Source organism: Microcebus murinus, chromosome 22, assembly GCF_040939455.1.
Source record: "Microcebus murinus isolate Inina chromosome 22, M.murinus_Inina_mat1.0, whole genome shotgun sequence".
NCBI classification, from domain to species: domain Eukaryota; kingdom Metazoa; phylum Chordata; class Mammalia; order Primates; family Cheirogaleidae; genus Microcebus; species Microcebus murinus.
Genome location: NC_134125.1, coordinates 4,043,235 through 4,071,223, shown reverse-complemented (window position 1 = coordinate 4,071,223; position 27,989 = coordinate 4,043,235). Strand labels below are relative to the sequence as shown.

The 27,989-nt window shown below is 52.2% G+C and overlaps 2 protein-coding genes across 2 annotated transcripts in view; one reads left to right on the top strand and one right to left on the bottom strand.

Annotated features, from left to right (window-relative positions):
* UBC (ubiquitin C) overlaps positions 1–27,989 on the bottom strand; it is a 423,461-nt gene that overhangs the window by 166,506 nt on the left and 228,966 nt on the right. The window lies entirely within an intron of this gene.
* The window catches only part of TMEM132B (transmembrane protein 132B), a 309,468-nt gene continuing 290,538 nt past the window's right edge, over positions 9,060–27,989 (top strand). The window contains exon 1 of the mRNA XM_075996440.1: positions 9,060–9,467. Within this exon, the coding sequence (XP_075852555.1) occupies positions 9,401–9,467 (67 nt within the window). The 5' untranslated portion in view covers positions 9,060–9,400. The remainder of the gene's footprint in view (positions 9,468–27,989) is intronic.

The following is a 27,989-nucleotide window of genomic DNA, read 5'->3' as shown; positions in this document are numbered from 1 at the left end:
CCACTCAGTAGCTCACAGTTCTGTAGGTTGGCATTCGAGGCAGGTGTTGGCTGGGTCCCCTGCTTGGGGTCTCACGAGACTGAGGCTGAAATCAAGGCGTCGCCAGGCTGTGTCCTGACCTGGAGCTCGAGGCCCTCTGCTGAGCTCATGTGGTTGTGTCGTGTGTGTGTGTGTGTGTGTGTGTGTGTGTGTGTGCGCGGCGCCTGTGCTGTAGGACTCAGGTCCCCCTTTCCTCGCTGGCTGCCCACAACGGCTGCTCTTAGCTCCTTGAGCCCCCCTCCCCCGCCCCCGTTCCTTCTCACCGGCCTCCTCTGTCTCCAAAGCCAGCAGCGGAGAAGCTCCCTCTGGCTTCGCAAGGAGCCCAATCTCTTTTAAGGAGTCACCAGGATAATCTTCCTTTCTTAGTGTCGACTGCACCATAAAACACAACGTAATCCCAGGCGTGAGATCCGTCACATTTGTGGTTATACAACATAGGGATCTTTGGGGCCGTCTTGGAATTCTGCCTCCCAAAGAATGAGGAAGAACCAGCTCTCATGCCTTTCCTCACAGAGCCCTTTCCCGGCCTCAGCCAGCCCGGTCCCACCTGTGTGTGGACAGCGACAGATTTCGTTTTCTGCTTGCTGGGAACTATCTTCTTCCTGCCTCGGTGTCTGCAAAGACCCCCGTCCCCGCCACAGGGCTCCATCTGTGCCTTTGTCATGGTGGTCCGGTCCTACCTCAGGGCCTTTGCACTTTCTGCTTCTGCTGCCTGGAAGCCTACCCCATCAGACACCTGTGTGGCGCATCCTGTCACTCTAAGTATCTGCTCAAGTGTCACCTTTCCAGAGTCCCTCCCCTGCTTAAAACCACCCCCTTCCACTCTGAAAATACTTTCTTGTTTTACTTCTCTCTGAGCTTATTTGCATCCCGCCTGCTCCACAGTTTACATATTTATTTGGTGTGTGGCTGGCCTCCCTGCGCTGGAACGTCAGCCTCACCTGCATGGGGCACGTCCCCTCTGCGCTTCGTTGTCCCATTCCCCGTGTCCACGACAGTGCCTGGCGCGCGGCCAGGACTTAATAAATATCTGTCCAGGGAATGAATGAATGAGGTATAAGGAGGATGGTTCTAACTTTCTTTATCTGCTTTTTCTGGTTTTTGCAAAAAACCTGAACAGGCACAAGTCTCCTTTCCCCAGGCAGCCTCGTTACATAATCTGGACCTCCGTTCTGCAGGGAGCTGTCAGCGCCGCTTCAAGCGGTTATATTTAGTGTTTACAGCCTCTCCTTTTAGCTGCATGAGCTCTCCCGAAGAGCTCTGGAAATTAGGCCTCGCTTCAACAGGGAGAGAGGGCTCTTGGCACCATCTAAGGGGGCCCCAGGGGTTGGTGGGGCACTTGGTGGTGGCAGTAGCCAGCAGGTCTGATTTTGGGGTCAGCCCATGGCCGGCATCACGTTCACAGCATCCTCATCCAGGGATGGAAGGGTAGTTTGTTCTGGAAATTGCAGAGACAGAAGGAATGAAGTGTGGGAGTGGAAAGAGAGTGATTGGAGTTCGAATCTTGGCTCTGCCACTTGTTAGCTGTGTGACCTTCATTCAGTGACTTAACCTCTCTGGGACGCACTTTGTCCAATTTGCAGAAGGGTCAAGCACACCTTGATCCGGTGAAATCGTTCACTGGCTGTGCCTTGCACAGGGCAGGGACGTCATGGGTCAGTTGCGAAGTTGTGTTGTGTCCTGGACCATCCGAGATGCCCCCGGGGGCGACTGCACGACGGACCCCCGGCATTCGCTGCTCTCTGCTGCTGGGTGACACCCGGTGAGTTCTCATTGACTCACTTGGAGGTGTCGTTTTTGGGATGAGCAGAGCCATTTTTTAGGCAGGGCCCAGCACACTCCAGCCTGTGGGCCAAATCTGGCCCATCCCCTGTTTATGTACAGCCCTTGAGCTAAGAATGGTTTTTGCTTTTTTTTTTTTTTTTTTGAGAGAGGGTCTGGCTCTGTCACCCAGGCTAGGTTGAGTTTGTTGACCTCAAATGAAGATCTGAGCCAATGGGCACCACCATACACTTGTAGGATTGTATCACACAATCCTAGGAGTCACACAACTTTTCAGCACAACTTTTCAGAGAGGCACTTAACATGAATATCCCTAAACTACGTATGTTTTTATTTGGCAATTCATTTTTTAGGAATACATCCTGAAGAACTAATTGTGAACATGTATAATGGTGCAGGAAAAAGTCAATGACCTCAAATGTTCAGCAACATTGGTTAAACAAATTATGGCATTTCTGGCTGGGCGTCGTGGCTCACACCTGTAATCCTACCACTCTGGGAAGCCAAGGTGAAATGATTGCTGGAGCTCAGGAGTTTGAGACCAGCCTGAGCAAGAGTGAGACCCCATCTCTACTAAAAATAGAAAAATTAGCCAGGTGTGGTGGCGCATGCCTGTAGTCCCAGTTACTCAGGAGGCTAAGGCAGGAGGATCGCTTGAGCCCAGGAGTTTGAGGCTGCCATGAGCTATGCTGACGCCATGGCACTCTACCTGGGGCGACAGAACGAGACTATGTCTCAAAAAAATAAAAACAAAACCACAAAATATGGCATTTCCAATGATAGGATTATACAACAACATTAAAATTATCATATAGAAAATTATTGGCATGGAAAGATGTTCATCATATATAACTAAAAATGGAAAGAACAAGTGAAAACTGCATATCATGTGAACCCATTTTAATTAAAAGGTATGTAGAGTATGTACAGAGAAGGGACTGGAAAAATACATTAAAATATTAGCAGTATTTATCTCTTAGGGTTGGCAGTTTTGCTTTTTCAATATTTGTATCTTTGAGCTCCTGCCAGGAACACATAATTTGAAAAATAATCTAACTCTCACAAAATTAGTATAAAAGAAATAAACTTTTCTGTGTGTGTGTGTGTGTGTGTGTGTATATATATATATATATATATATATATTTTACCATTCGACATAAGTTCTTAGTTATTTTGTTGAGTGGTAAATACATATCACAGTCCATTTGGAGATTTTCCTGAACCCACCTATGAGGGTTGGTTTTGGGGTGTCAACTTGGCTGGATTAAGGGTACCCAGATAGCAGACGCCTATCATGGAACTGCTCTACCTCCACGACTGAGTGAGCCACTTCCTCTAATAAATCTCTTCTCATTGTGCTCTCTCTGTGTACCCTATAGGTCAGTGCTCCCCAACCTTTTTGGCACCAGGGACTAGTTTCATGGAAGATGATTTTTCCGTGGACCGGTGTGGGGTGAGGGATGGTTTCGGGATGATTCAAGCACATTACATTTATTGTGCACTTTATTATTATTACATTGTAATATGTAATGGAGTAAGTATACAACTCACCATGGTGCAGAATCAGTGGGAGCCCTGAGCTTGTTTTCAGCAACTAGATGGTCCCATCTGGGGGCAATGGGGGACAGTGACTGATCTGACAGGAGGCGGAGCGCAGGCGGTGATGTGAGTGACAGGGAGCTGCTGTAAATACAGGTGAAGCTTCGCTTGCTCACCTGCCGCTCACCTCCTGCTGTGCAGCCCAGTTCCTAACAGGCCCTGGCCCGGGGGTTGGGTGCCGCAGTTACAGGTTCTGTCCCTCTGGAGAACCCTTACTAAAATGCCACCTTTATCAACTCGGCTGCTTTTTGTGGCAAGTAGGGATATCCAAATGTCTGTGTTTAAACAACGCAGTCTGTCATCTCAGTGGACAGCAATCTGGAAGCAGCACTGCTGGGTGACACATTGGCTTAAGGATGTTGTCTACATCTCTCTGTCTTTCCACTCTGCCATCTGTAGCTAGCAGTGGTGGGCACTGTGGTGCCTCATGGTCACAAGAAGGCTGCCAGAACCCTTCCCCTCTTACCCTTACCAAGCTGCCAAGGAGGAGGGGGTGGAGGACAATGCCTCTTGCATTTGATCAAAGAGCACAGTTGTCCCCCAACTCCCCTTCCAGCTCATTGGTCAGACTGGGTCACGGGCCTCCTGCAGAAGGTGCCTGGCATGAGGGAATGTGGTTGGTGAAGACCTGTCGTTCTCTCATTCCTGTGCCCCAGGGCTGGCACGTGGCTGCTCAACCAGTGGGGAGCCTGCTGGGGAGGGAGATGGGGCAGCATCTCGTTTCAGGTGCTCCGGCTGTGCCCGGGCGCCGATGGGTAGGGAGGGGTGTGTGCCAGCCCGTCTACTCATCCGTCTCGGTGGCTGACATACCTCGAATCAGACTGCATGGGGTTCAGTCCGATTCTGCCGCCTGCTGGTTGGCAGTGTGGCCATGGAAAAATTGCTTACCCTCTCTGTGCCTCAATTTCTTTAGCTATAAAAGGAAGGGATGTTTATGGGGCTTAAACAAATAAAAACAGGTGAGCCCCAAAGAACTGAAAGTGGGATCCAGCAGGAACGTGTGCATGAATGTTTGTAGCAGCACTGTGCATAACAGCGAGTGCAGGTAGAAACAACCCAAATCTTCACCAGCGGGTGAGTGGTTCACCCACACAATGGAATATGACTCAGCCATAAAAAGGAGTGAAGAGCTGACTCATGTCACTGCGTGGATGAACCTTGAACACAGTGCCGGGTGCAAGAAGCCAGACACAAGACCATGCATATGTTGTATGATTTCATCCTAGGAAATGTCCAGAAAAGGCAAATCTAGAGGTGCAGAAAGGAGGTGAGTGGTTGGTTCCAAGGACTAGGGTGGAATGCGAGGTGACTGCTAATGGCTATGGTTTTATTATATTTCGGGGTGATGAAAATGTTGTGGAACTAGGTAACGGTGATGGCAGCATTGTGAATGTTCTAAAGGCCACTGAACTGTGCACTTTAAAGTGGTTAAAATCATGAATTTCACGTTAGGAGCATGTTACCACCGTGGAAAAACATGTGTGCACATAGCGCTTCTAGCAGTGGCTGGTGCGTCGTCAATGCTGCGTTGTTATTTGTTATTAGACGTGTTCTCTGCTCTAGCACGTTTTAAACTTGCTCCCAAGTCCCACCCAGATGGTATCTTCACCCCTGGCTGCTTCCTCACCCCGCTCCCACCCCCACCCCCACTCCCACCCCCTGCCAGTCTGGGCATGCGCGAATCTCCTTCAGCAGCGCTGTTCCAGGTGCTTTCTGCTTAAACATGCCAGGAATTTCCTCCCTGGGCTCTCTCTCCCGCAGTCGCAGTCGTGGGGTTGCCACAAGTCCCTTCTGGTCTCAATTTTCACAGGCTCACAGGGGCCTCTGTCACCTCCTCAGGGCTCAGCTCTCAGTCTGTTGTCCAATCCTGAGTTCCATTCATTCATTCATTCATTCATTCATTCATTCATTCAATCAATCATGTAACCTGTATCTGTTGGGCCTCTCTCTGTAATGGTGCCAGGCAGTAACCACTGTCACGTTATTCAGAAGAATAAAGCTGAGGAAGGGAACAGAGAGTGACACCAGCACTCGGGGCTGCCAGAAAGAGCCCCCTTCCTTCCGTCTGGGTCTGCACATCCAGGTGTGCCAGTAACTGCTTTTTTGAAATTCTTGCTTAAGGAAATTGTTGATTTCCTATATAAGTGTGCTCAGCTTCTATTTTGGGAGCCCCACCCCGTCTCTCCGCTCACCAGGTGGTGCAAACAGTCTGAGTCAATCCTGTGTCCCTCAGTGAGGATGCCAGGGACGTTTCAGCAGAACATCAGTGTCTGCATGCGACAAGGGACAGTCCCTGACTTTGCAGATCACATCTCAATTGGTGGGTCACCACGGGGGCAGCCACCTGCGTGTTGGGAATGTTGGCGTTCAAGGGTACAGGGGTCTGTTATAGGTGCTGCGAGCTGGCGGGGGGTGGGAGATCTCTTTGCCCTACCCCTACTCGCGCCCCCGCTCTGACCGCGGACTTCCTCCTGCAGCGCCGGCCAGGCTGCAGTGCAAACTACAGCCACGAGATGGCAATGTTGCTCTTCGCCCCCAGCCCGGAGGCCCGTGGGCTGAGCGGCGGCAGAGCTGGGGGCGGGGAAAGACCCGGGAGGGACCCGTGCTTGGGGCAGCCTCCAGGTGGGTGGCGGGTGGCAGGGCCTGGGGAGCCTTGCACGGCTTGGCTGGAGTCTGAGGCTGGCTCTTAGTTGGATCTGCCCCCCCATCCCCTTTCAGAACCAGGGAAAGGACCATTCCTGGCCTCAGTTTCCCCATCCGTACATGGGGGGAAGAGTGTGGGCTGTGTAATCTGTAGGATCCTGTCCCGAGATACCAGGCCAGCAGGCTAGGAGTGAGATTGTGGGTTTGCAGGGTGGGATAGGGGTGGGAAAATTCTGGCCAGCCCTGGGTTCTCCTAGTCTCTGCTGCTACCGGTCCCTCCGGCCTACCCCAAGCCCTTTAGAATCCAGGAAGGCCTTTGTGCTGCTCAGAGTGACTCCAGAAATACCCCCGTTAGACATACAGGCTCAGGGCCTGGGTGATATGCAGACATCCTCATCCAAACCCAAGACAGGCTGAGACCGGGCTGCAATTCTCATCCCTATTCCACATAGGAGCTAGGAGAGGGTTAGGGGCTCCTCTAAAGTCACACAGCTGGGCCGTGGAAAAGGCACCTTCAAAAACAGATCTCTCTCCTTGCCCATCATCAGCGCCTTTTGGTGCGGGAGGGCACGCCTTTAGCCCCAGTCCGGCCCTGGGGAGGCATGGGAGTTCTGAAGTGGGGGGTTCGCAGTGGGGAGGGGGCAAGCAATTGCTGCCTGCCATCACACCTGGGCCTGTATGACCCCTGGCTTGGGCACTCACTGGACCGAGTCATGACCTTCCAGGTGCACCTGCACTAAGCCACAGAATGGCCCCTTACCCCTGCCAGAAAATGTCTTTTTAATCTTTGGTCACAGACTCCCAGCCTCACCCACCTGCTTCCTGGTCAAATGTGGGGTTCACCTTGGCATGAACACCTGGGGTCTCTCCCCTGCTGCCACATGGCCTCATGATTAGCTGTGTCCCCTTCCCCCCACCCTGGCCTGTTTTGAGACAGAGAATTCACTGGAGGGGCAGGCACTGGCGTTCTGTTCATTTCCTGTCTCGCCATCGCCCACACAAGCTGGCACACAGTAGGTGCTCTCTGCAGCGAGTGCTATGGATGAATGAATGGGAAAGAGAAGGGGCATCTGGGGGTAGCCGGGCACAGAGGACGCTAAGGAAGGCCTGAGACCATCTTGGGGACCATCCTTCCAGCTGGGGAGAGTCGCAGAGAGGGGACAGATGGGCCCCTTGCAAGGCCACCCCAGACCAGAGGAGACCCCAGTCCCACTGTCCAGCCTGCCGTGTGGCTCTCCACGCATCGCAGGCCTTGCCAGGGAGCCCAGAGGGGGCTTGGCAGGGCCATGGGTACCTTGAAAAGGAAGCGAGTTAGCAGCAACGGGAAAATCCCTTTCCGGCTCGTAATTAACCTGGGCTGGAGACCCGCCACCTGCCCCTGGCTCTTTCTTCCTTCTTTTATCTAGGAAGCGCTGGTGCTGCCTCTGCTAATGAGCCTGTCTGTACTAATGAAGCAGGTGCCCCGGCCCCCACCCCCTCGCCAGCTGGGAGGGGCGGAGGACTGCTCTTCTGATGTGAGCTCTGGGCCCACAGAGGAAAATCAGCTACAACATAATAATGGCCATAATGATGAGGATGATAATGTCCACAGCGCATACTTTAAATGAGCTCTCACTTCATGGGTCAGGGGCTTTCAATGCGTTACTGGAGACACCTTGTGGGTGCTGCCATGGCTTCCATTTCTCGGATGGGGAAACTGAGGCTGACGGAGGAACAAGTGACTCAGCCCAGGTTGCGCAACTAAGAAATGGTAGAGCCAGGATTCTCAGCCAAGACTCCATGATTCTGGAGTCTTCCCCCAATCTATCTTTTCATCACCCCACACTGCCTCATTGACCGTTTCCAAAGAGTTTGACCCACTTTTTCATGAAAACAGACATTGGAGCGAGTGGCTGGTATGATGGGAGTTGCAGTGGAGCAGGGACTCCATCCCGAGTGGGCCGCCCCGCCCCCCGCCCCTGTCCTCCCAGCTTTCAAGGCATCTGAGCCTGCTGGAGGTGCCCCCCCACGTGCTCCCAGCATGATTAATTCATTCGGCTTCCTCCTCCCCCCACCTTGCCTGGCCTGGGTTGCGGGTGGGGGTCCCAGGAGGATCAGTGGTTCTGGGACAATAGGCACTGGGGTCCTCTTGACCTGTGACCTCCCCGCCCACTCTGGCTGAGTCCCTGCCCCCTGGATGGAGGAATCCCCAGCCCTGCGCTGCACTCCCGCGTCGTCATTGCCTACCCCTGCGTTGGGAACGCGTCTCCGGACCGCGGGGGAAACAGCCCTTTCCAGGAGAGAGAGAACTGGCCTCCGCCTCGGCGTGGCCTGTTAGAAATGGGCAGGCGCGTCCTCTGGCTCGGGGGTATAAGGGTCCCTGCCTCTCACTTGGGTAGACATCCCCCAGACGCCTTCGACCTGCCCACAATCCCTGACTGCACCGGCCTGCGCACCGCGCCGCCACCCCAACGCTCTGCAGACGCCCCGCGCGTATTCCCAGGCTCCCGGAGGCCTCCCTCCCCGCAGACGCCCCCAAACTGTGCCACACTGAACGCCGGACCTCTGGTCTGCCCTCAGCCCCCGCAGTCTCTCCCTGCAGACACCTCCTCTCCAGGCATCGCTGCCCCATTCCGAGGACCTCCCCAAAGCTCTCTCACCCCTCGACCTTGGGAACTCCCACCATTACGCCCCAACACTCCCGATCTACCTGGGAACCCCCTCCCTGCACTCTGCACCCCTCCCGCGGCTCCTGCCCGCGCAAGCACCCCCCACCACCCCGCCAGGGATCGCCAGGCCTCCGCGGCCACGCGCCCTCCCCTGGGGACGCCGAGGGGTGGCGCGTCCCGCCGCCTATCGGCTGGGCGGCCGCCTGGTGCCCCGGCTCCCGGGCGGCGGCCCCTCCCCCGGCCTCCGCGGCCCCTCCCTCGCCCGCCCCTCCCCGGCGCTCGCTCACTCTCTCGCTGGATCGAGAGGCGGCCGGCAGCTGGCGCTGGCTGAGGCGGCGGCGGCGCGACCGGGATGGGACGGGCTCTGGGGCGCAGGAGCCGCGGCGGCGGCGGCGGGGGCCGCGCAACTCGGGCCAAGTGCAGGGCAGCGGGCGAGGGCGCGGGGCGCTGAGCCCCAGCGGCCCCCAGCTCCCCGGCCGCGCACGGCCGAGCCCAGGAGAGCGCGCAGAGGCGCAGCCGAGGAAGCGCCGCCAGCGCCGGCGCCTGCGTCTGGGGAGGAGCGGCGCGCTGGGAGCGAGCCATGCCCGGTGCCCGGGCGTAGCCGCCGGGGGCTGCTCCCGGGAGCCGCGGGCCGGGCCGGGCGCGCGAGAGGAGCAGCCCCGCACCGCGCCCACCGCGCGCCGAGGACCATGCCGCCCCCGGGCCGGGCGCCGCCGCTCGGGCTCCTGCTGGCGCTGACTGCGCTCCGGTGCCCAGGTAACGCGTCCCCGGACCCCATCCCCGACCCCGGCCGCCGCGCACAAAGTTGGCTCCCGACGGGAGGCTGCCTCCTCCTCAAGTCCGTGGCAGCTTGCATCTCCTGGACTTGGACAGATCTGGGGAGACCCTGAGAACCCAGGACTCTCCGGCCTGTTGCCTTTTGCCCAGCGCGGGAGCCCACCTGCCTTCTCCCCCAAGCCCCACCTTCCCTGCGGACCCTTTCGGGGCGCACGAGGGCAACAGACGGATGCGCTCAGTCTCTCCAGGCGGGTGGGGGCACGCCTCCAGGAATCTAGCCCCCTCCCCGCCCCGCCTTGGGGCAGCATCCCCTCAGGTCCTGGTTCCTGTGGGTTTTGCTGTGGTAGGGTGTCAGTGGAACCCTTTCCCCGCTCCCAGCTCCCCGCAGTCGCATGGCTGTGCCTTCCCGGGACACCTGCGGGGCCCCAGCCTTGAGGTTGTCTCGGCCGGGGCTGTCTAGCTTGTCCGCAGCCCTTCCCTACGCCCCGCGGCCCTCCCCTACTTTCCCGTGTCCCCGCCAAGGTTTTTCCCTCCCCAAGTGACCTCTCTTGGCCAAAGTGGGACCCCTCTGCTCGCCTACTGGAAACGCGGGCTGCCCCAGTGCCCTGACCCTGAGGCGGGCGGGAGAGGGTAGCGGTGGCCAGGCAGCCCTGGGCGCGCTGGGCCGCCGGGAACGCGGTGATGCCCAGAGCCACTGCCTGGGTACCAGGGAGCTGGACTCTTTGCTGACACCAGCGGAGCTGTCGCCAAAGCCTAGCGAGTGGGGAAACCAGCATAGTCTGGTATTGTCTGTCTCCGATGGAGTTTGGAGAGGTTTCTACCACCTTGATGTGGCTACATGTTGGTTCTAGAGGAAGCTCATCCTAAAATGACAATTCCTCCCCTCCCCCCCCAGCAGTGGAAAAAATCCTAAAGGCTTGGATGAACCGGGCGCAGTCACGAGCAACATTCATGTGCATTTGAGATCTGTTCTCCAAACCTTTCAAAATCAGGACCTATGATTTAGGGAGCAGGTAGCTTTTGCTTTAGAAAATCTCTGCCATTTCCATAACAAACAAACCACACAGACATGCAGAATGCAGTAGAAAAACACAACTTTAACTTTTCAGCTTTAACTATCTTGGTAAGGTTGCAGTTAGGAGCAAACCTTGCATGTAAACTTGATGTGTGATGTATTTGCATGGGAAAAAAGTAAGTATTGTCTTCCTTTGAGATGCCCTTAAGTGACTCCAAATGTTTAATAAAACCTTTGCCTTGGAGAGAACCTTCTATTAGAGATATCTGTTGTGGCGTTGGCTTTGGCTCAGAGAGTGGCCTTGGGCTTAACGTGGATGAATCTTCAATCTGCTGGGCTAATGAGCAGCTATGATAAAGCTGTTTTGCTTTTGGCATTCCTCTGCGGTACACGAGAGGGCTGCCTGCCACTGGGGTCAGGCTGTTTTCTCTTAGCTAAAGCCCTGGGACCCGTTTCCAAAAGTGCACAGTCCTTTGGACTTGAGAATTGCAGTTTTGTCTCTATTTTGTTTCTCCACGGGGGTCAGCGTTTGCCTGGACGCGCTCCTAAGTGAATATCGGAAATCTCTTAGGGAAGCTGCCTGCCTGATGCCTTTTAAGAGAACATGACGGTCCATCCATCCTCCCCTCCCCCAGCAACAGACCTGTGCCTGGCTATGGGAGGTCCTGGTGGGGGGGGGGGTGCGGTGAGCCACCCCTGAAACCTGCTGCTTTCCCTTGAGAGCCTCAGCGGGGCAGCTCCTGCAGGCAGACGCCACCAGGGCAGAGCTCCCAGTGCCATCACAGGGGCCCTGGAAGCACATGCAAGTCTTTCACCAGTCCCCAAGAGACGACAGTTTGATAACTCTATATTTAGCACCAGTTAGGAGGGCTGGCAAAAAATAAAATAAAATAAAAACAAGGCTGAAATTCCTGAAAGATACTTGGCTGCCTACACTTGGTTGAAAGGTTCAGAGGAATTAACCAGAGCTTCCTTCAAAGCTGGTTGGATTTTCTGGATAATTTCTGCGGTGATGTACCGCCCGTGTTTGGCGGAGGCGCTGGCGGAGGGGCTGGGAGAGTTCAGAGGCAAGGAAGCCTGCGCGCGCTCTCCCGTCACACTCGAGGACTGTCTTCTTTGTGCCCCCCCTCCTGCGTGGGTAGCTGCCATGGTAAAGAGTGTGGTGGGTGTACTTCTTTCAGCCTTGCAAGCGCTTAAACATATGGAACTGTACTTGGTAAGAGTCAGCACAAATCCCCCAGCTTAGCGACTAGGGGGCCCCTATTATTTGAGCCACTTTTGTGCACGCTGGGGCTTTGCAAATTAGCGGCGCAGTTACAGTCCCTGCTGGGGAAAATGAACGTGCCTTGCTTCATTGACTCATTATTCTGGGGGGGGGGGTGTCTGTGAAATTAGGGTGGGTGGAGCACCCCTGCCCCCTCTGACAGAGGGGCCCTGTGAGTGGCAGAGCTTGCAAGTGTGGGGAGGGGAGCTTTGGTTTTCCAGGCAGAGGTGCTCTTAGCCCTGCCTGGCACCTTGGGGTGGCATGTGGTATATTTCTCATTACAATAGTGAGTTTTTGGGGGTTGGGGGGCTTGCCTGTGTGTGGCGTTGTCCTTCAGAGAGGTGGCCTAGGAAGTCGTGGGGAGTGGTATGCAAATGTCGGCGCCTCCCCCAGTGATTTAATGGCCGCACAGCGGAGTTCCCAGAGTAAATCATTTCATCCCCCTCCTCCCACCGGATGCAGGAACCGGGAGGCGTGGGGCTTCTGCTTGAGCCAACAATGAGCATGGTGGTTGCCGTGATCCAAGGGAGCTAAAGAAACCCCTCATTTGTTGGCTCGAAGTCTGGGAGGGTGGTCTCCTGGCCAGCCAGCAAAGCCCTTCCAGCGGCCTTGTTCCCGACGAGTCCCCCAGTTCTGTGCGGCTGGGTGGCTCCTTTCTTCTCTCCTGGGTCTCCGCCTGAATGGAGATGGAGAGAGTCCATTTCCCTTTAAGCTCTGGGATCCAGCAAACTCGTGGCCTCCCACCACTGCGGGGAGATGGAGGCGTCCTGGTGTGGGCAGCTTCGTGGGTGACAGGGGAGCTGCCCCCTCTTCGGCAGAGAGAGTGAGTTGACTTGTGGAGCAAGCAGGCATCTCAGAGCAGCTTCAACAGGCCCCTTAGCAGATGGGAAGAAGGAGACCCAGGAAAGGGGGTCTTCTTCCTGGGTGCCTTGGCCAGACCCGCACGGTGAAGTGGAGGCAGATCAGGGCTCTCGAACTCTCTCGTTTTAACTCCTCGCCCAGGACTTTCCAACCCTATACCGGGGAGCTTTTCTGGTAAACAGAAGTTCTACTGTACAGTCCTCTAGGGGACTGTGGCTTCATTAAAGGAGCCCAAGGTCATGAGAATGACAGCCACTTGGCATGGCCAAGGTAGCAAATGTCAACTCAGACAGGAGCAAATCCTAGTGATGATGATGATGATGGTGGTGGAGGTGGAAACAGGTGCCACTGAGGTTGCTGACTGTGCTGCATGCACCGTCCCGAGCCTGTCCCTGTGTGACAGTGACAGAACACTCACCACTCTGGCAGGTGGACTCTTGAGTTATTCATGGTTTACAGGTGAGGATGGTGAGGCCCAGAGATGCCAAGTAACTTGCCTGGGATCACACAGGACACTGATCAGTGCCTTACCCACAGCCGGAGTTCATGCTCTAGCCTTGTCCAGAATGGTGTGGACCCGAGGCCAGGCACACTGGCTCACACCTGTAATCCCAGCACTTTGGGAGGCCGAGGCTGGAGGATCGCTTGAGGTCAGGAGTTCAAGACCAGCCTGAGCAACATATCGAGACCCTGTCTCTACAAAAAAAAAAAAAAAAAAAAAAAAAAAAAGAATGGTGTGGCTCTGCCGCTGGCCAAGCTGGACCTACGCTCCAAGGTGGTGGACAGTTATTAAGCTCCTTTGATATGCCGGCCTTTGCTGGGTCTTTCACTTCCTTTCTACTCTCTCCCTGCAACAAATAAACGTATTAATGTGTTGAGAGTCGTAGAAATCAAATACATTGGAGTCTACTCTGTAGGCAGCTGGAATCCTTTAGAATTCTGTGCCCTGGAGGGGTTAGATGGTCACAAGGAAGGGCAGGGCTTTGGCAGGCAGGGTGTTGGTCTCAGGCGCTGGTTCTCACCGTCAGTGTGCCCCAGAGTTAGTAATAGCACAGTAACCATCCCTGCTCTAGGGTGCTCTGTGTGTTCCACGCCCTTCATACATGTTTGACTCATTGAATCTTCAACAGCTCTAATGGGCTGGCGACTACCATTTGCACCATTTTTCAGATGAGGAAACCGAGGCCTGAAGAGGCGATGTGGCCTGTGTGTGGTCACGTGGCCAATCAGTGATGGGGTGTGTCTGTCTCAGAGTCAGTGCTCTTAGCTGTGACATTGTCTGTGTTCATGGGCACTGAATTTTGGGTGCAATTTATTTGATTTTGAGACTTAATTTGGACCCGGGGGATTAAGGGATGTCCCTTGAGTCAAGGGGAGAGCTGGGGCTTTCTTCGTGAGAAACCCATTTTGGGAAATGCCGTCCATTCTAAAGTCAACGTCCTCAGTCACGAGCCCTGGGCTGCTTTGGCGTTTGGGTAAGTTGGGCAGACGTGCAGGGCCCGTGGAGGGTGACAGTGGCCTCTGGGCCATATCTGGCCTCAAGATTTCTCTTGTTAGTTGCCAGCATTTAATTATTGTGTGGTGTCAGTGTCACAATCCAGGTTTCTGGCTACACTCAAGAAACTAGGAGATCTCAGAATACTGGTCTAGCCTCTTGATTGCTCTGAGACTCAGTTTCCCCATCTATGAAATGGGCTCTGAAATCCTTCCCTGCTGGTCTTATTGGGGGACTCCAGCAAGAAAGAAGTTTGTGAACCACAGTGGTGTGGGAATGGGCGAGGTGGTCGGCAAGGGGTGGGGGTCAGGGCAGGGGGAGGGTGCTCTTTCCTGCAGCAGCCACAGCTGCAAAGAGAAGGAGCACGAACCATCAACTGCCTACCAAGTGGCTTCAGGATTCCACTGGATTCCTGGGCAGCTATCGATGTTCTGGGGGGGATGTGTCCGCAGATGGGGGCACCGGGGCTCAGAGGGACCCAGGCACCCGCTCACGATAACTCAGCCCGTGGACGGCAGGAAAAGGTGTCCTCCCCAGAGCTCATGACTTCTGCCTTGATGGTGCCTCCTTGTCCTGGAATTTTGCCTCAGTTTCCCTGCCCTCAGGCTTGGGTACCTGTGATCTCAGGGGCCTACATTCTAAGGCAGGTGACAGGGAGATGGACAAGAAGCCCACAGATACACTGGCAAGAAAGTCCTGGACATGAATGTGTGCCCCTTATAGGCAATGCAAGGCGATGTGATGGGGAGTGACTGCGTGATCCAGGAAGACTTCTCAGAGGAGGTGGCAGTTTTCTTATTTGAGACCTAAATGACCAGAAAGAGCCAACTCAGGGGTTCTGGGCAGAAGGCATGCAGGGTTCTCTGTACAGTGCCTGGCACATAGCAAGTGCTCAAGAGAAGCCAGCCAACTCATTCATTCATTCATTCATTCATTCATTCATTCATTCAACAGAGGCAAACTCAGTGCTGAGCACTTGGAACACAGTGGGGAACAGAGGGGACAAATCCTGCATACTGTCATCTTGGTGGAGCAAGACAACAATAAAGAAATGGACAAACAAATCTGGGCTGTAATGCCAGATGCCATGGGGACAGAAATAAAACAGAGTAGCTCCTTGTCACTGTTATCCTCCACCCAGGTGCTTGGTTTTGCATCTTCTCTTTGGCTCAGAATGGACCCACAATGCCTGTTGTCTGCCAGGGGAAGGGGAGAAAGAAGCTCAAGCTGTTTGGGGGTGAATTCCAGTGACCCCCCTTTGGCCAGACCACCTGGTCCTGCAGCCAGGGTGCCCCCAACTCCCTTTCCTGACACCCTGACTCCTTAACTGATCAATACCCTTTCCTTATGCTTTGGCCCCAAAATAGTTACATAAAAAATCAATAGAGTCCAATTTGATTTGCTGTATTTTATTACTGAGGGTGATGGAGTGTCTGGAATTGCTTGGTGCTCTGAGCTGGGGCCTGAATTAACCCGTTGGGGTCCTAACTCATCGCCGCTGCACTTCCGAGCCCAAGACTGAGCGCCTAGGAAGGGCAACACAGTAAATAACGCAGCCTTGAATATCTGCTTTGTGTCCCGAATGCCTCCCGCCAGGGCTGTTAGCACATCGCAGCCAATGGACACATAAAAATACCGCTGTGGCTGCAGCCAGCGCTGCCGGCCGGCTCTGTGGGCCTTCCAAGGGGTCCTGGCTGTGCCCCGGGAGCTCTGGCGCGGCGGCGGCTATGCCTCGCCTCCTGGCTCCCAGCACCGGTGGCTCTCTTTGTGTGCCGGGTCCTCTCCCTGTTGTGTGCTGCCGACGTATTTATATCCCCGGCTTGGTATTTTTCCCTTCTGTAGTCGTGCCATCTGCTGCTGCAGGCTGCTGGCTGTCATGGCGAGCCAAGAGGGCCAGGTCAGTGGGGACACGGGCTCCTGGATGGAGGGACCAGGGAGGCTGGGCAGGAGGGGGCCTGCAGGTTGGGCAGCGGGAAAGGACGGGGAGGCACGGCATAAATGGAGAATGTTATTTTGCCAGAAAAGTTCTTTCTAAGTGGCAGTGGATCGGAACTTTTCCAGGCCAGTGGAGGGCCGCCGGCTGCCTCTGGGCCAGGTCTGGCCTGCAGGCTTCACTGGTTAGTTGCCGGCATTTAAAGATTGGGAGCCGTTGATGCCACTGTCCAGGTTTCTGGCTTCTCTCAAGAAATTGGGAGGTCTGGGCAGCCCCTTGACCACTCTGAGACTTGGTTTCCCCTTCTGTAAAATCGGCCCTGAACTCCCTCTTGCTCCTGCTGATGTTCCTGGAACCCCCTCCCACCTGGTTCCTTCCTTCGTGCCTGTCTTTGTTTATTCGGCCTATTTGGACTGTGTACCTGTGCTGTGACAGGCACTGTTCTGGATGCTGGGGGTATAGCAGAGACAAGACAGGCAAGGATCCCTGTCCTCATGGGGTTAGCATTAAGGTAGAGAGAGGCGAATCCTAAACAAGATAAATAACTAACACACACTGCTATTTATGTGGTACTTTGTGCTTCAGAGAAGCAGGAAGGGGGGCGAGCAGAGTTGGAAACAGCAGAGTCACAAAGGTAACGTATAAACAAAGACCTAAAGTGGTGAGGGAGGAGGCCAGGTGGCTGTCTTGGGAAGAGTGTTTCAAGCAGAAGGAACAGCAAGTGAAAAGGCCCTGAGAAGGGAATGTGCTTGGCAGGTTCAAGGGATGGAAGGGAGGCCAGTGAAGGTGGGCTGAGTGAGGGAGTGAAGAGTAGGAGGAGGTGAGGCCAGAGAGGTGACAGGGACCGGCTCTGGCCAGGACTTTGGCTTTCATTCTCAGCGATGTGGGAGCTGTTGGCAGGTTTGAGCAGGGGAAGGACATGCTCTGACTCACAGAAGTAGAAGTGGCTGAAGGGCTACTGCAATAGTCCAGGCAAGTGACAGTGGTGGCTTGGGCCTGAGTGGTTGCTGTGGAGGAGGTGAGAAGTGGTGGGATTTGGGATATACTTTTGAAAGCTGAGCCACAGGATTGCTGATGGATTGGATTCATTCAATAGATATTTACGGAGCACCTACTATGTGCCTAGCATTGTATTTGGGACCAAATCAGTGTTTGTTAGTGATGAAATTAACAAACAGAACTTGGTCTGTGAGTTGGGCTTTTGCCTTTTGCACGATCTTCCCAAGAGCCCTGTAGGGAAGGCTGGGTGGATGAGCCTGCGTTTTGCATCTGTGAGATGGAGCTATTAACACACCATCAAGGAGAATCAAGTCAAAGGCTTCAGGAGAGGATAGATGCAGCATGCTTATTAGCACAGTGCCTGGCATATACTGAGTGTTCAGTAGGGAGTGGCAGGTATTTAATAACGTTGTGATAGCTGCTATTGCCCAGGAAACACATACCTGGTAAGAGGCAAAGTTAGGATTTGAATTGTGATCTGTTAGACTCATTTTAGTGTTCATTTTGCATGCTGAAATCACTAATATTAAAAGAAAAAATTCTCCCTGTGCTCATTATGTGATTATTCTGGCAGAGTTTATTGTTAGTTTGCCAGTGCAGGTATTCTTGATTTATTTAGTATGTGTGTATGAAAAATTATGTGTCGATCAAATTCTATTACCTTCATCAACTTCCATGACATTTTAGAAATGTGTAAATTCCATCTGATCCTGTGCTGGCCTTGGCTCCTGACCTGACATGTTGCATGTTATTTTCTGCACTCTTGAATCCAAACATCAGCAAGCCAAATAAGACCCTCCACCTGCTTTTGTAAATAAAGTTTTATTAGAACACAGCCATGCCTATTTGTTTGGTTTTTTAAAATTTCTTTTTATTTTAGCCTATTATGGGGGTACAAATGTTTAGGTTACATATATTGCCTTTGCCTCACCTGAGTCAGAGCTTCAAGCATGTCCATCCCCCAGATGGTGCACACCACACCCATTAGATGTGAATATACCCCTCCCCCTCCTCTGCTTCCCACCTACCCAACTTCTGATGAATGTTATTACTATGTGTACACATAAGTGTTGATCAGTTAATACCAATTTGATGGTGAGTACATGTGGTGTTTGTTTTTCCATTCTTATGATACTTCACTTAGTAGAATGGGCTCTAGCTCTATCCAGGATAATACAAGAGGTGCTAGATCACCATTGATTTTGGTGGATGAGTAGAACTCCTATTTGTTTGTGTATTGTCTCTGGCTGCTTTTGCACAACAGTGTCAGAGTTAAGTAGTGGTGACACAGACTGCATGGCCTGAAAAGCCTAAATAGCCTCTAACCCCTTTAGAGACAAAGTTTGCCTTAAGCGATCAGGCAGGGAATGCTCCGAATGTATGTTTACGAGACTATGGCAGTGTTCAGGAACAAATAATATTTTTAATGTAAAAAAAAATTGTCCAGCTCCTCTGAATGAGATTGTGGGTTTGGTATCTCTTGGTTGAAAAAGAAAAACATATTGATCAAAAGTTGCCATCCATTTAGTGATGCTTTTGAATGAGTGGGTTTTGGTAATTACAGTAGCATTTATGTAACGTTTTAAAAATAGCAGCACATGTGTGTGCAAGATGTTTTCTACTCTGCAGGCAAAGCTAGATGGCTCACAGCTCAGAAGACCCCCTTACAAGGATGCTGCTACGGGGAACTAGTATTAAAGGAACCCACTGCTTAGCTACTTTATACTCAGAGTGATTCCAATCAATGGATCTCTTTTATGACCTTGTGTTTTTTCTTACTGGGCTGTTTTAAAGATGAACGTAGCCTTCTCTGGATTTATCTGTGACACCCAGGTCTATGAAAGTTTCCAACGCTGATGATCCAATGAGGATTATGTGCCAAATGCAAGGATATATCACTGTTTTAGTCTGAATTCTCTTAGTTGAGAGGGAGGAAAATGAGAATTTACTCATCCTCAGAACTGGGAAGTTCAAGGGAGAAATGGCTGCAGGCATGGCTGGATCCAGGGTCTTAATGCTCTCCTAAGGAGGCCTTCTGTCCCCTCACTTGGTCTCTTAGTTCTTTTTTTCTCTGTGTTGACTTAGTTCTCAGACGGGCTCTCTCCACCTGATGGCAAAACTGGCCACAGTTAGCTCCAGCCTGTCCTCCGACTGGCAGAAATCAAATGTCTCTTTCCTAAGCATGCCCGCAGGAGCCCCAGGACTGACTGTGACTGGACTAACTTGGGGTGTGCACCGACCCCTCCACCGGGGGCTGTGCCTGTGGAGATGGAACCCTGTATCTGACTGGCCACATTAAGTCAGAAGCTCATCTCTGGTATTGGAATGAGAACCACATTGCCAGAGAGGAGCACAGATGATTTCTGGAAGGAAAATCCTGGTCGTCTCCCTGGAAGGAAGACACAGTCACTACTACAGCCCCCCAGGACGGGTGCGGAGAGCTCCCCGGGGCCAGGAGAGCACTGATGTGTGGGCCAATGCCTCTGGGGACCCCTCCGCCAAGAGACGAGCCAACACCCCCCCTCCTGCCCCTCGAGGTTCCCCTTGGGGCTGCTGCCAAATTCTCTAGGGCTTCTTTATTGTGCATGTGACCTCTGAAACCTCAGTCCAGTGATTTCACACATATTTTGGTTACTTTGGTTGAGAACATGGAATATTTAGAACGGAATCTGCCAGTATCTATTAAAATAGTATCTGGTGTTTGGCCCAACAACCTCCCTGCTGGGAAACCTGTATTTTGCAGAATGAAGAGGATTGCTGTGAAGCAGGTGTGTGTGCCCATTTCAGAGGCGGCGTCCATGCGGTGATGTCATTTGGTTCTTAGCCCCCCTGAAACAGGCACACGCGTGTACTGCTCACCCCCGACACCGTGTATGCCTTTACATGATCAGCGTGGAGGAAGGTGTGGGCGGACTCACGCCGGTGTTGACTGCACTGACCCGAGTGAAGGGATGGAGGGCGACGCTTGCAGAGCCAGTGGGAAAGCAGACTGGGGAGGGGAGGAAACCAATAAGGCTTTGGGTATTTCAGCCACGGTAATGCTGGCATTTAAGTCTCGGCCCAGCTCTTTCCCTTAGTGTTTCTGGGACTGGTGGGAAGCCTCTGAATTTGCTGCCGCAGTTTGCTGGTCCTGGGGGCTTTGGTGCATGAAACTCAACTGACCCCAGGGCTGCTGCTTGGTGGCTCCCCGAGGAACAGGGAAGCTTGGATGTGGTGTGATTGGGCTCATCAGTGAGGGGAGAGACTTAAAGTAATGGTGGCTTAAAAGGTAGAATTTTGTTTCTGTCTCCAATAGAATTCTGGAGCTATGTAGCTCAGGACCCTGCTGTCTGCTGTGTTCCATGAAGGGCTCATGGACCCTCCCTCCTTTCTACCATCTCAAGGCTGTGGTCTTTGTCCTCATGGTTCAACATGGCAGCTGTGGGTGTGGCCATCTCATCTCCATTCCAGGCGCTGAGATGTGGATACAGATAAAGAAAGGGTCAAGGATATGCATCAACTGCCTTTTATGGAGGAGAACTAGAAGCGGCCGTGTGATGCTTCCTCTTGTATCCCATTGGCTAGGGCTCAGTCACATAGCCCGGTCTAGCTGCAAGGGAACTGGGGAAATTCGGTCTTTATTTTAGGTTGCTAAAAATCAGAAAATCAGAAGTTCTGTTTCTGCGGAAGAAGGAGAGAGTGGATACTGGGGACAGCTGGTGGTCCCCTTCATAGCTTGCAGTTTGTGGCAAATACTTCAGTAGGAGGGAGCATTGCATTTGGAGAAAAGACTTGAACCACCAGGCTCTTACATAATCACACTTGTCTTAATAGAGTTGGTTTTTTTTGTGTGTGTGTGTGTGTGTGTGTGATTTTATTCTGCCTCCTAAGGTGGGGGCCAGGGATATGTTGTTTTTCTGGGTGCCTGGAGGAAAGTAAAAGCAGTTGGTGAATGTGTAACACTGTCTTTGTCAAAGATATAAAAATGGTTTTAGACACATTACAGATAAATCTGAAGTCCCTTTTGACCAGATTCATATTCTTTGAAAAGGTCAGTTTTCTGTGTATTTTTCCTATAGGAAATATATGGTATGCTAGTGTTTTAAGTTTGTTTTTGTACATATATACCTTGTCTCTCTCTATATTCCCCCATCTTCCAGGTATGTATAGAAGTGCCTTATATTTTTGAATTGCTGTGTAATATTCTATGGCATGGATATAGCAAAGTGTATTTAGTGATTTTCTTCTGTCTCATGAAATGGGGGATTCCTCAGACATAGAAAAGGGGTTCAGAAAGATTTGCAAATGTCCCGCCCAGCCCCCTGGAACACGGGCAGAGATCAGCACCCCCTGAAGGTCTCTAGATAGTTAAGGAGAGCCAGGGTGTGTCTGGGTGAGGCAGAAGAGAGAACTGACATCTGAGAAAGTAGAGTTAATGGAGCCTGGGGCAGTTGGGAGATGGTGGGGGGGAGGGGGCTTGTTCTTAGAATCCAGAGCTCTTGCAGAAGAGGAATTGCTCCTGTGGGCAGGACCCGGCCAGAGCTTCCCTGGGTTCCATGACCAGTGGTTCTGGCTGTGGCGATTCCCAGAGGACCTGGAACGCCAGCCCGTCTACTCATGGCATTGCTCCAGTTTCTGGGAGCTTTGGTCTTAGACTAGGGGCATCCTCCCGGTTCTCCAGTCTATGTCTCCATAGCACCGAACACAACCACATTTGTTTCTAATGGAAAAGGCTCTAAAAAGCACCATGCATTTATGATGGAAATTTTATTTCTTTATGATACTTTTTTCTCCCTCCACCCACTACCCCCCACGCCCAGCCCAGTTAAGTATTTTTCTCTTAAATGTATGGGCCGAGCTCTTGAGAGGGTCTGCATATTTCAGGAGGAAAGTACTGGGGGAGGAGGTGTTGGCCTTGCTGTTTGCACCAGCTATATTTGCACGAGCTCCAGTGTGGTCTCATCTTGCTGTTTGATCAATTTGCCTGTCACCTTGGACCATTTTGTAAGGTGATTACATTCTGCTCCTCTCTCACTGTAGTACAATGCAGAGGACAACATGAGGGAAGAATGCTCTAGAATTTCTTTCTCAATCTCTCCCGTTCTTCAAGTCCCCTTTACTCCTCTCAATCCCTGTCTTTCTTTGTGAAAGATTTAAATACATGTTTGAGTGGGGAAAGAACTACTGCAGCACTTCTTGTAGACTTATAGCTCTCCCTGCTTAATTATATACCTTCGCCCCTCTGCCAGCTGCCTTCTCTTGCTAACGGTTTCAAGCACCTCACTGAAATTAAGGGCATACACTCAGGTGGCAGGATGCTGGGGTTCCAGTCCCAGCTCCACCACTGGCTAGCTCTGTGACCCTGGGTGAGTTGCTTAACTTCTCTGTGCCATAGCGTTTTCATCTGCCGATGGGGAGAAGAGGTGCTACTACTTTTGGGGTATTGTGAGGACTAAGGGGGATATTGTGTAAGAAGAATTTAACATAGTGCTTGAAATCACATGGGTGTTTTGTAAATGTTAGCAACTGCTTTAATCCTCTTCTCCATTCAGTGGGTGTTTAATGAACACCTACTATGTGCCCTGGTGGTCATTTTTGTAGTTTTGTTCATCCCTTCTCGCATATTATTTCATATCTGAATCCTGTCACATGGTAGTGGCTATCTGCTTCCTCACCCTGGGTGAGGGTGTAAAATCAGAGCATCACATCCTGATTTTCTTTTGAGGAAACCACTGCTCCCCTGCTCTGAAGCCCTGTGTGTGGTTTGGGTAATGCTAACTTCCTCCTCCTCCCCCATGGGTGGGCTCATGATTTGTACCTGACCAATCAGAGTGTCCCATCTCTGAGGCCTCAAGGATTGGATCAGGGTTGGGCACATGACCCAAGGGGGGCCAATGAGGACCATCCCTGGGATGTTTGTTGAGTGCACTGGGGAGGAGCCCTGCATTTCTGATGCAGTTGCTCAGCTGGTGGGGTGTGAGTCCAGATGTTATTGCTGTGCAACAGATGACCACAGACTGACAGCTTAAAACCACACACATTTATTATCTCACAGTTCCTCTGGATCAGGAACCAGGGCAGGGCTTAGCTGGGCCCTCTTCTTCAGGATCTCCCACACAGCTGCAGTCAAGGTCTTAGCCAAGGCTTGGTTCTCATCTGAAGGCTGGATTGGGGAGGGATCTGCTCCTGTGCTCACGTGGTGGTGTCAGGATTCAGCTTGTGTGGCTCTTGCACCAAGGGTCACAGTGCCTCACTGACTGGCGGCCAGAGGCCATGGTTACTTGCTGCCCCATGGCCTTCTCCACATGGCAGGCTGCTGCGTCACAGCCAGGGAGTGACAGTCCCTTGTAACCTAATCCCAGAAGTGATATCCCTTCCACATCGAGGTATCCTACCCGTGAGAAGGAAGTTTCTCCAGGGGAGAGAGCTATGCGAGGCGTGAATGCTGCTGGGGGGAGCTCGTTGGAAACGTTCCTGGAAGCTACCTACTGTCCTGGAACTGCGTGAGAATGAAGCAACACAGGGAAAACAACGCCGGGAGAGAATGAGGGCGACTTTCCCTACTTGAGTACCCAAAAGTAGCTGTTTCAGATACGAACTTGAACTTCCCCAGTATGTGATCCAACACATTTTTTTTCTTAAGTCACTTTGAATTGGGTTTCTGTCACTTGCCACCAGAGAGTCTTGATGAAGTCCTGCGCAGGTTTCTCAGATCTCCTCGCCTGGCAGTGGCCTCTCCTCCTTTGAAGAGCTTTGGCGGTCCGCGTGCTGGACTGGAATCCAGGCTGGGGAGTGTGCGCCAGTCACACGGCCTGGGGGCTGAGCTCATCAAGAGCAAAGTATGAGTATTTTTTTTATTCCCCTCCCTGCTTCACTTCCAGTGCCTAGAACACTGTCAGGCACAGAGTAGACACCATCTGCCAGTAATCACTGGTACGAGAGGCCTTCCCTCTTCCCCGTCCCTCTCCCTGCCAATCAAACATGTTTCAAAATTATCTCTACTGCACCTGGCTTGTGGTTGGAAAGCTGAATGTCAAAGACAAAAATATTGTTGCTGCTACCCCCTAGAGGCAGTGCACAGCTGCACACTGAAATCTCAGTGCTAGTGTGAATTTCATAGCTTGGGGAGGATCCTCTTAACAGAAAACAAATCACAACCATTGGAACTGATGGGAGGCCGGGCTTAGCTGATTCCCCGAGCATTTATATCTCAGTCGATTACTTCTGTGACCGTCTTGCCCTATGCCAACATTTACCTGACACCAGTGTAGTTATTTTTAGTGATAGGATTTTCTAATTTTTTTAGGGTTAGTAGAATTTTATTGCATGTCCCCAACTTACATTCTCCTATTGGATGCCAATATATGCAAAATATGATGTCTTTTCCACAAAACCACTTTAAAGTGTTTTTCATTACTGCATGATGGAAAGTGTAATTTTAAAAAACATTTCCTTGTAAAATTGGGATGTGTTTTTTATATATCTGGATTTCCTATAGGTCAGGAGATACAGTTGGGGTATGCCTCAGTCAGGGTCCAACCAGGAGAGCAAAACCACATGGTCATTTGAATGGGGAAACTTTACAAGACCAGTGCTCTAACCACTGAGCTATGGAGCCCATTTGAATGGGGAAACTTTAATATGAAGAACTGTTAACTACTAACTGTAACAAGGGATTGGAGTGACAAGGGATTGATAAGTAAGAAGCAAAGAGAACGTGAAAGAGTAAAGGAGTGACAGGTGCCAAGAGCAGCCTCCCCCTAGGGCTGGGATAGCACGATCAGATTGGGAGACCTTGCTGGAGTGACTCGATTACAACAATCACAATTATTGCAGTCACCGTTTATTGAGGGCTCCATGTACCATTAATATGTGGAGTAGCTCGTTAATCCTTTCAACAGCCCCACAGAGGGGAAGGTTGGGGCTTAGAGGGTGTGGGTGGCCCAAGCAGCTTCTCTCCCCGTGGTCTGTCCACGTGGTCTCTCCAGCACGGTGGCTCAGTGTAGCCCAACTTCTCCCATGGAGGCTCGGGGCTCTGGTGTGTCTCAAGAGGGAGCCAGCTGTCCGCTGTGTGACCTTTTACCACCTAGCCTGGGAAATGACTTCAGCTGCATTTTATTCACTCGGGGCCAGCCCATAACCCAGGGGAGGGGAATTTGGCGGCACCTCTAGACCAGAGGCATGTCTGAGGATTGGCACACAAACCTTAGAGCCTTAGGGGAATGATGGCTGCAGGCAGTGTCACAGCAAAGGTCAATCACTGAGTCACCTAAGAGGACTCTGACCTACCTACGTCTGGTCGGGGGAATGATGGGGACAAGGAGGAAGGAGCTGCTTGGCTCTGGGATTGGTCAGAAAGGCTGCGAGTGGTGGGCGGGACTGCCCCACCCCGTGGCTGCGTGGCAGTGGTCCCGTGGGCTGGCTTCACTTCCCCTTAGATTTTCTGCTGCAGTGGGCCCCTTTCTTGGTGATGTGGCTTGGGGGCCTGCGACTTGTGGAAGCATGGCCCCTCGCAATCTCTGGCTGACTCCGGGACAGCAGGCTTGGTGTCGGCATTGACTCTGTCCACTCAGCTGTCTGCGGGAAGCCACCAGCCCTGGCCTCGCTTGCCTCGTGCCTTATCCTGGCAGCGGCTTTGGTACCCAGACATTCTGTCCCCAGAGCCACCTGCCTCCCCCACCCTCCTTATTCATCGGTCCTCCTCCTTTACAAAGGATTCCTTTCGAGTTGTTAGCATTCCAGGACGGTGGCAGCCGGCTACCTTCATCAATGTGAGCAACTTCAATTAGAATATTAATTTCACCTGGGGCTTGGGCACATTGTTTCTGTGCTGAGCACACATTTAACAGCGGGGAAAATGTAATTGGCTTCTTCCTCCCGTGCTTCTTCCCAAGGCTCCAGGGGGATGTGATCGGAGGTTTTAGAGTTTCTGCGCCCTGCCTGTCTCTCTGTGCAGGTCCTCGGGCCCCGGCTCCCAAGGCACAGGGTGGAAGGAACCTTTGCTCCTGGTCCAGCGGTTATAAACCAGCATCTTGTGACCAGGGGCTTATCTGTTTGGCCAGCCTGGCGCTTTAATAATTTTTGAGCCAATATTCAAGAGCTGGAAGATTTAATATGAAAATCTGGGTTTTTGGCTTCTCTTTTGAAGGCCAGCAGGGATGGTAGCACTGGGTCTTCTTGCCAGAGAGTGACCAGGGGCTGCAGGGGGTGGAGGCTGCTTCTTTCCCCGTGGTCTGTCCACATGGTCTCTCCAGCACGGTGGCTTAGTGTAGCCCAACTTCTCCCATGGAGGCTAGGGGCCCTGGCGTGTCTCAAGAGGGAGCCAGCTGTCCGCTGTGTGACCCTTTGCCACCTAGCCTGGGAAACGACTTCAGCTGCATTTTATTCACTCGGGGCCAGCCCATAACCCAGGGGAGGGGAATTTGGCGGTGGAGGCTGCCCCCTTCAAACATGCTCCTTGGGTCATTCGATGGATATTTAGTTGAATACCTACTGTGTGCCAGGCGCAGTTGCAGGTGCTGGGGCCGAAGCCCCTGCTGTGAAGGAGCTCGTTCCATTTAGAACGAGGCACTGATTTCTGTTGCCCGTGGGAGCTCTGTAGACCAGCACCACGAACAGAACTTTCTACAGCGCTGGAAAGGCTGGAGACGTTCTCTGTTTGCACCGTTGCGGTGTTCAGTATGGTGCCCACCTGCCACATGTTGATTTTGAGCATTGACATGTGCCCAGTGTTACCGAGGACGTGGATATTTTTTTAATTGTAAAATATGTATAATGTGAAATGTACCATTTTAATCATTTTTAAGCACTCAGTTCTGTAGCACGAAGCACCTTTTCATTGTTGTGCAACCATCACTACCATCCATCTCCAGAACTTTTTCGTCTTGTAAAACAGAAACCCACTAAGCAATAACTCCCCTTCCCCCCCTCCTCCCAGCCCTGGGCAGCCACCATCTTACCTTCTGTCTCTACGGATTTGGGCATGAGTGGAATCATAACATTTGTCCTCTCGTGACTGGCTTATTTCACTTAGCATAATATCGTCAAGGCTCATTCATGTTGTAGCATGTGTCAGAATTTCCTTCCTTTTAAAAGCTGATAACATCCCATTGGGGAACTGAATTTTTAATTTCATTTCAATTAAATTAAGAGATATTTAAATTTAAGTACATTTAAACAGCCTCATGTGGCTAGTTAATGGCTACTGTGTGGGATGGTGTGGCTCTTGATATTTAAATTTGCATTCCCTATTCCTCAGCTAACCCAACTCCTTCATTTACCAGCTGGGGAAACTGAGGCACACGATTGTGCAGAGTCAGAGCTGGAACCCACGCTGCCCTGATGGCTCACCTGAGATGTCCAGTGTGCCCAATATCTGTGAAGCAGTGAACGGGGGATGGCATTCGATCCAGTTGGGGGAGGTGGGCAGGTTACGCAGGGCCGTGTGGACGAAGGGAAAGAATTTGGATTCAACAAAAGCAATTTATTGAGGTGAGAGTCACATAACACAAATTGACCATTTTAAAGTGTATAATTCAGTGCATTTAGTACAGGGACAATGTTGTGCAGCCACCACCTTCCCTAGTGTGAAATGTTTTCATCATCCCAAAGGAAACCGTGTCCTGGATAGCTCTCCACTCCCCATCCTCCTCCCCAGCCCCTAGCAACCACAGTCTGGTCTCTGTCTCTCTAGATATGCCTGTTCTGGACGCTTGATATAAACGCCGTCATATACTATGTGTCTTTTGTGTCTGGCTTCTTTCGCTTAGTGTGATGTCTCGAGGGTCACGCACGTTGCAGCCTGTGTCGGACTGCCTGCCTGTGTGCGGTTGACTCCTACACCGCTGTGTAGATGAGGGATTTGGATTTTATCTAAGGGCAGTGGGGAGCCCCTGCAGGGTCTCTGGCAGGAGGTGGCATGCTGTGGGGAGGAAGGCCCCTTCCTCAGCCCCGTA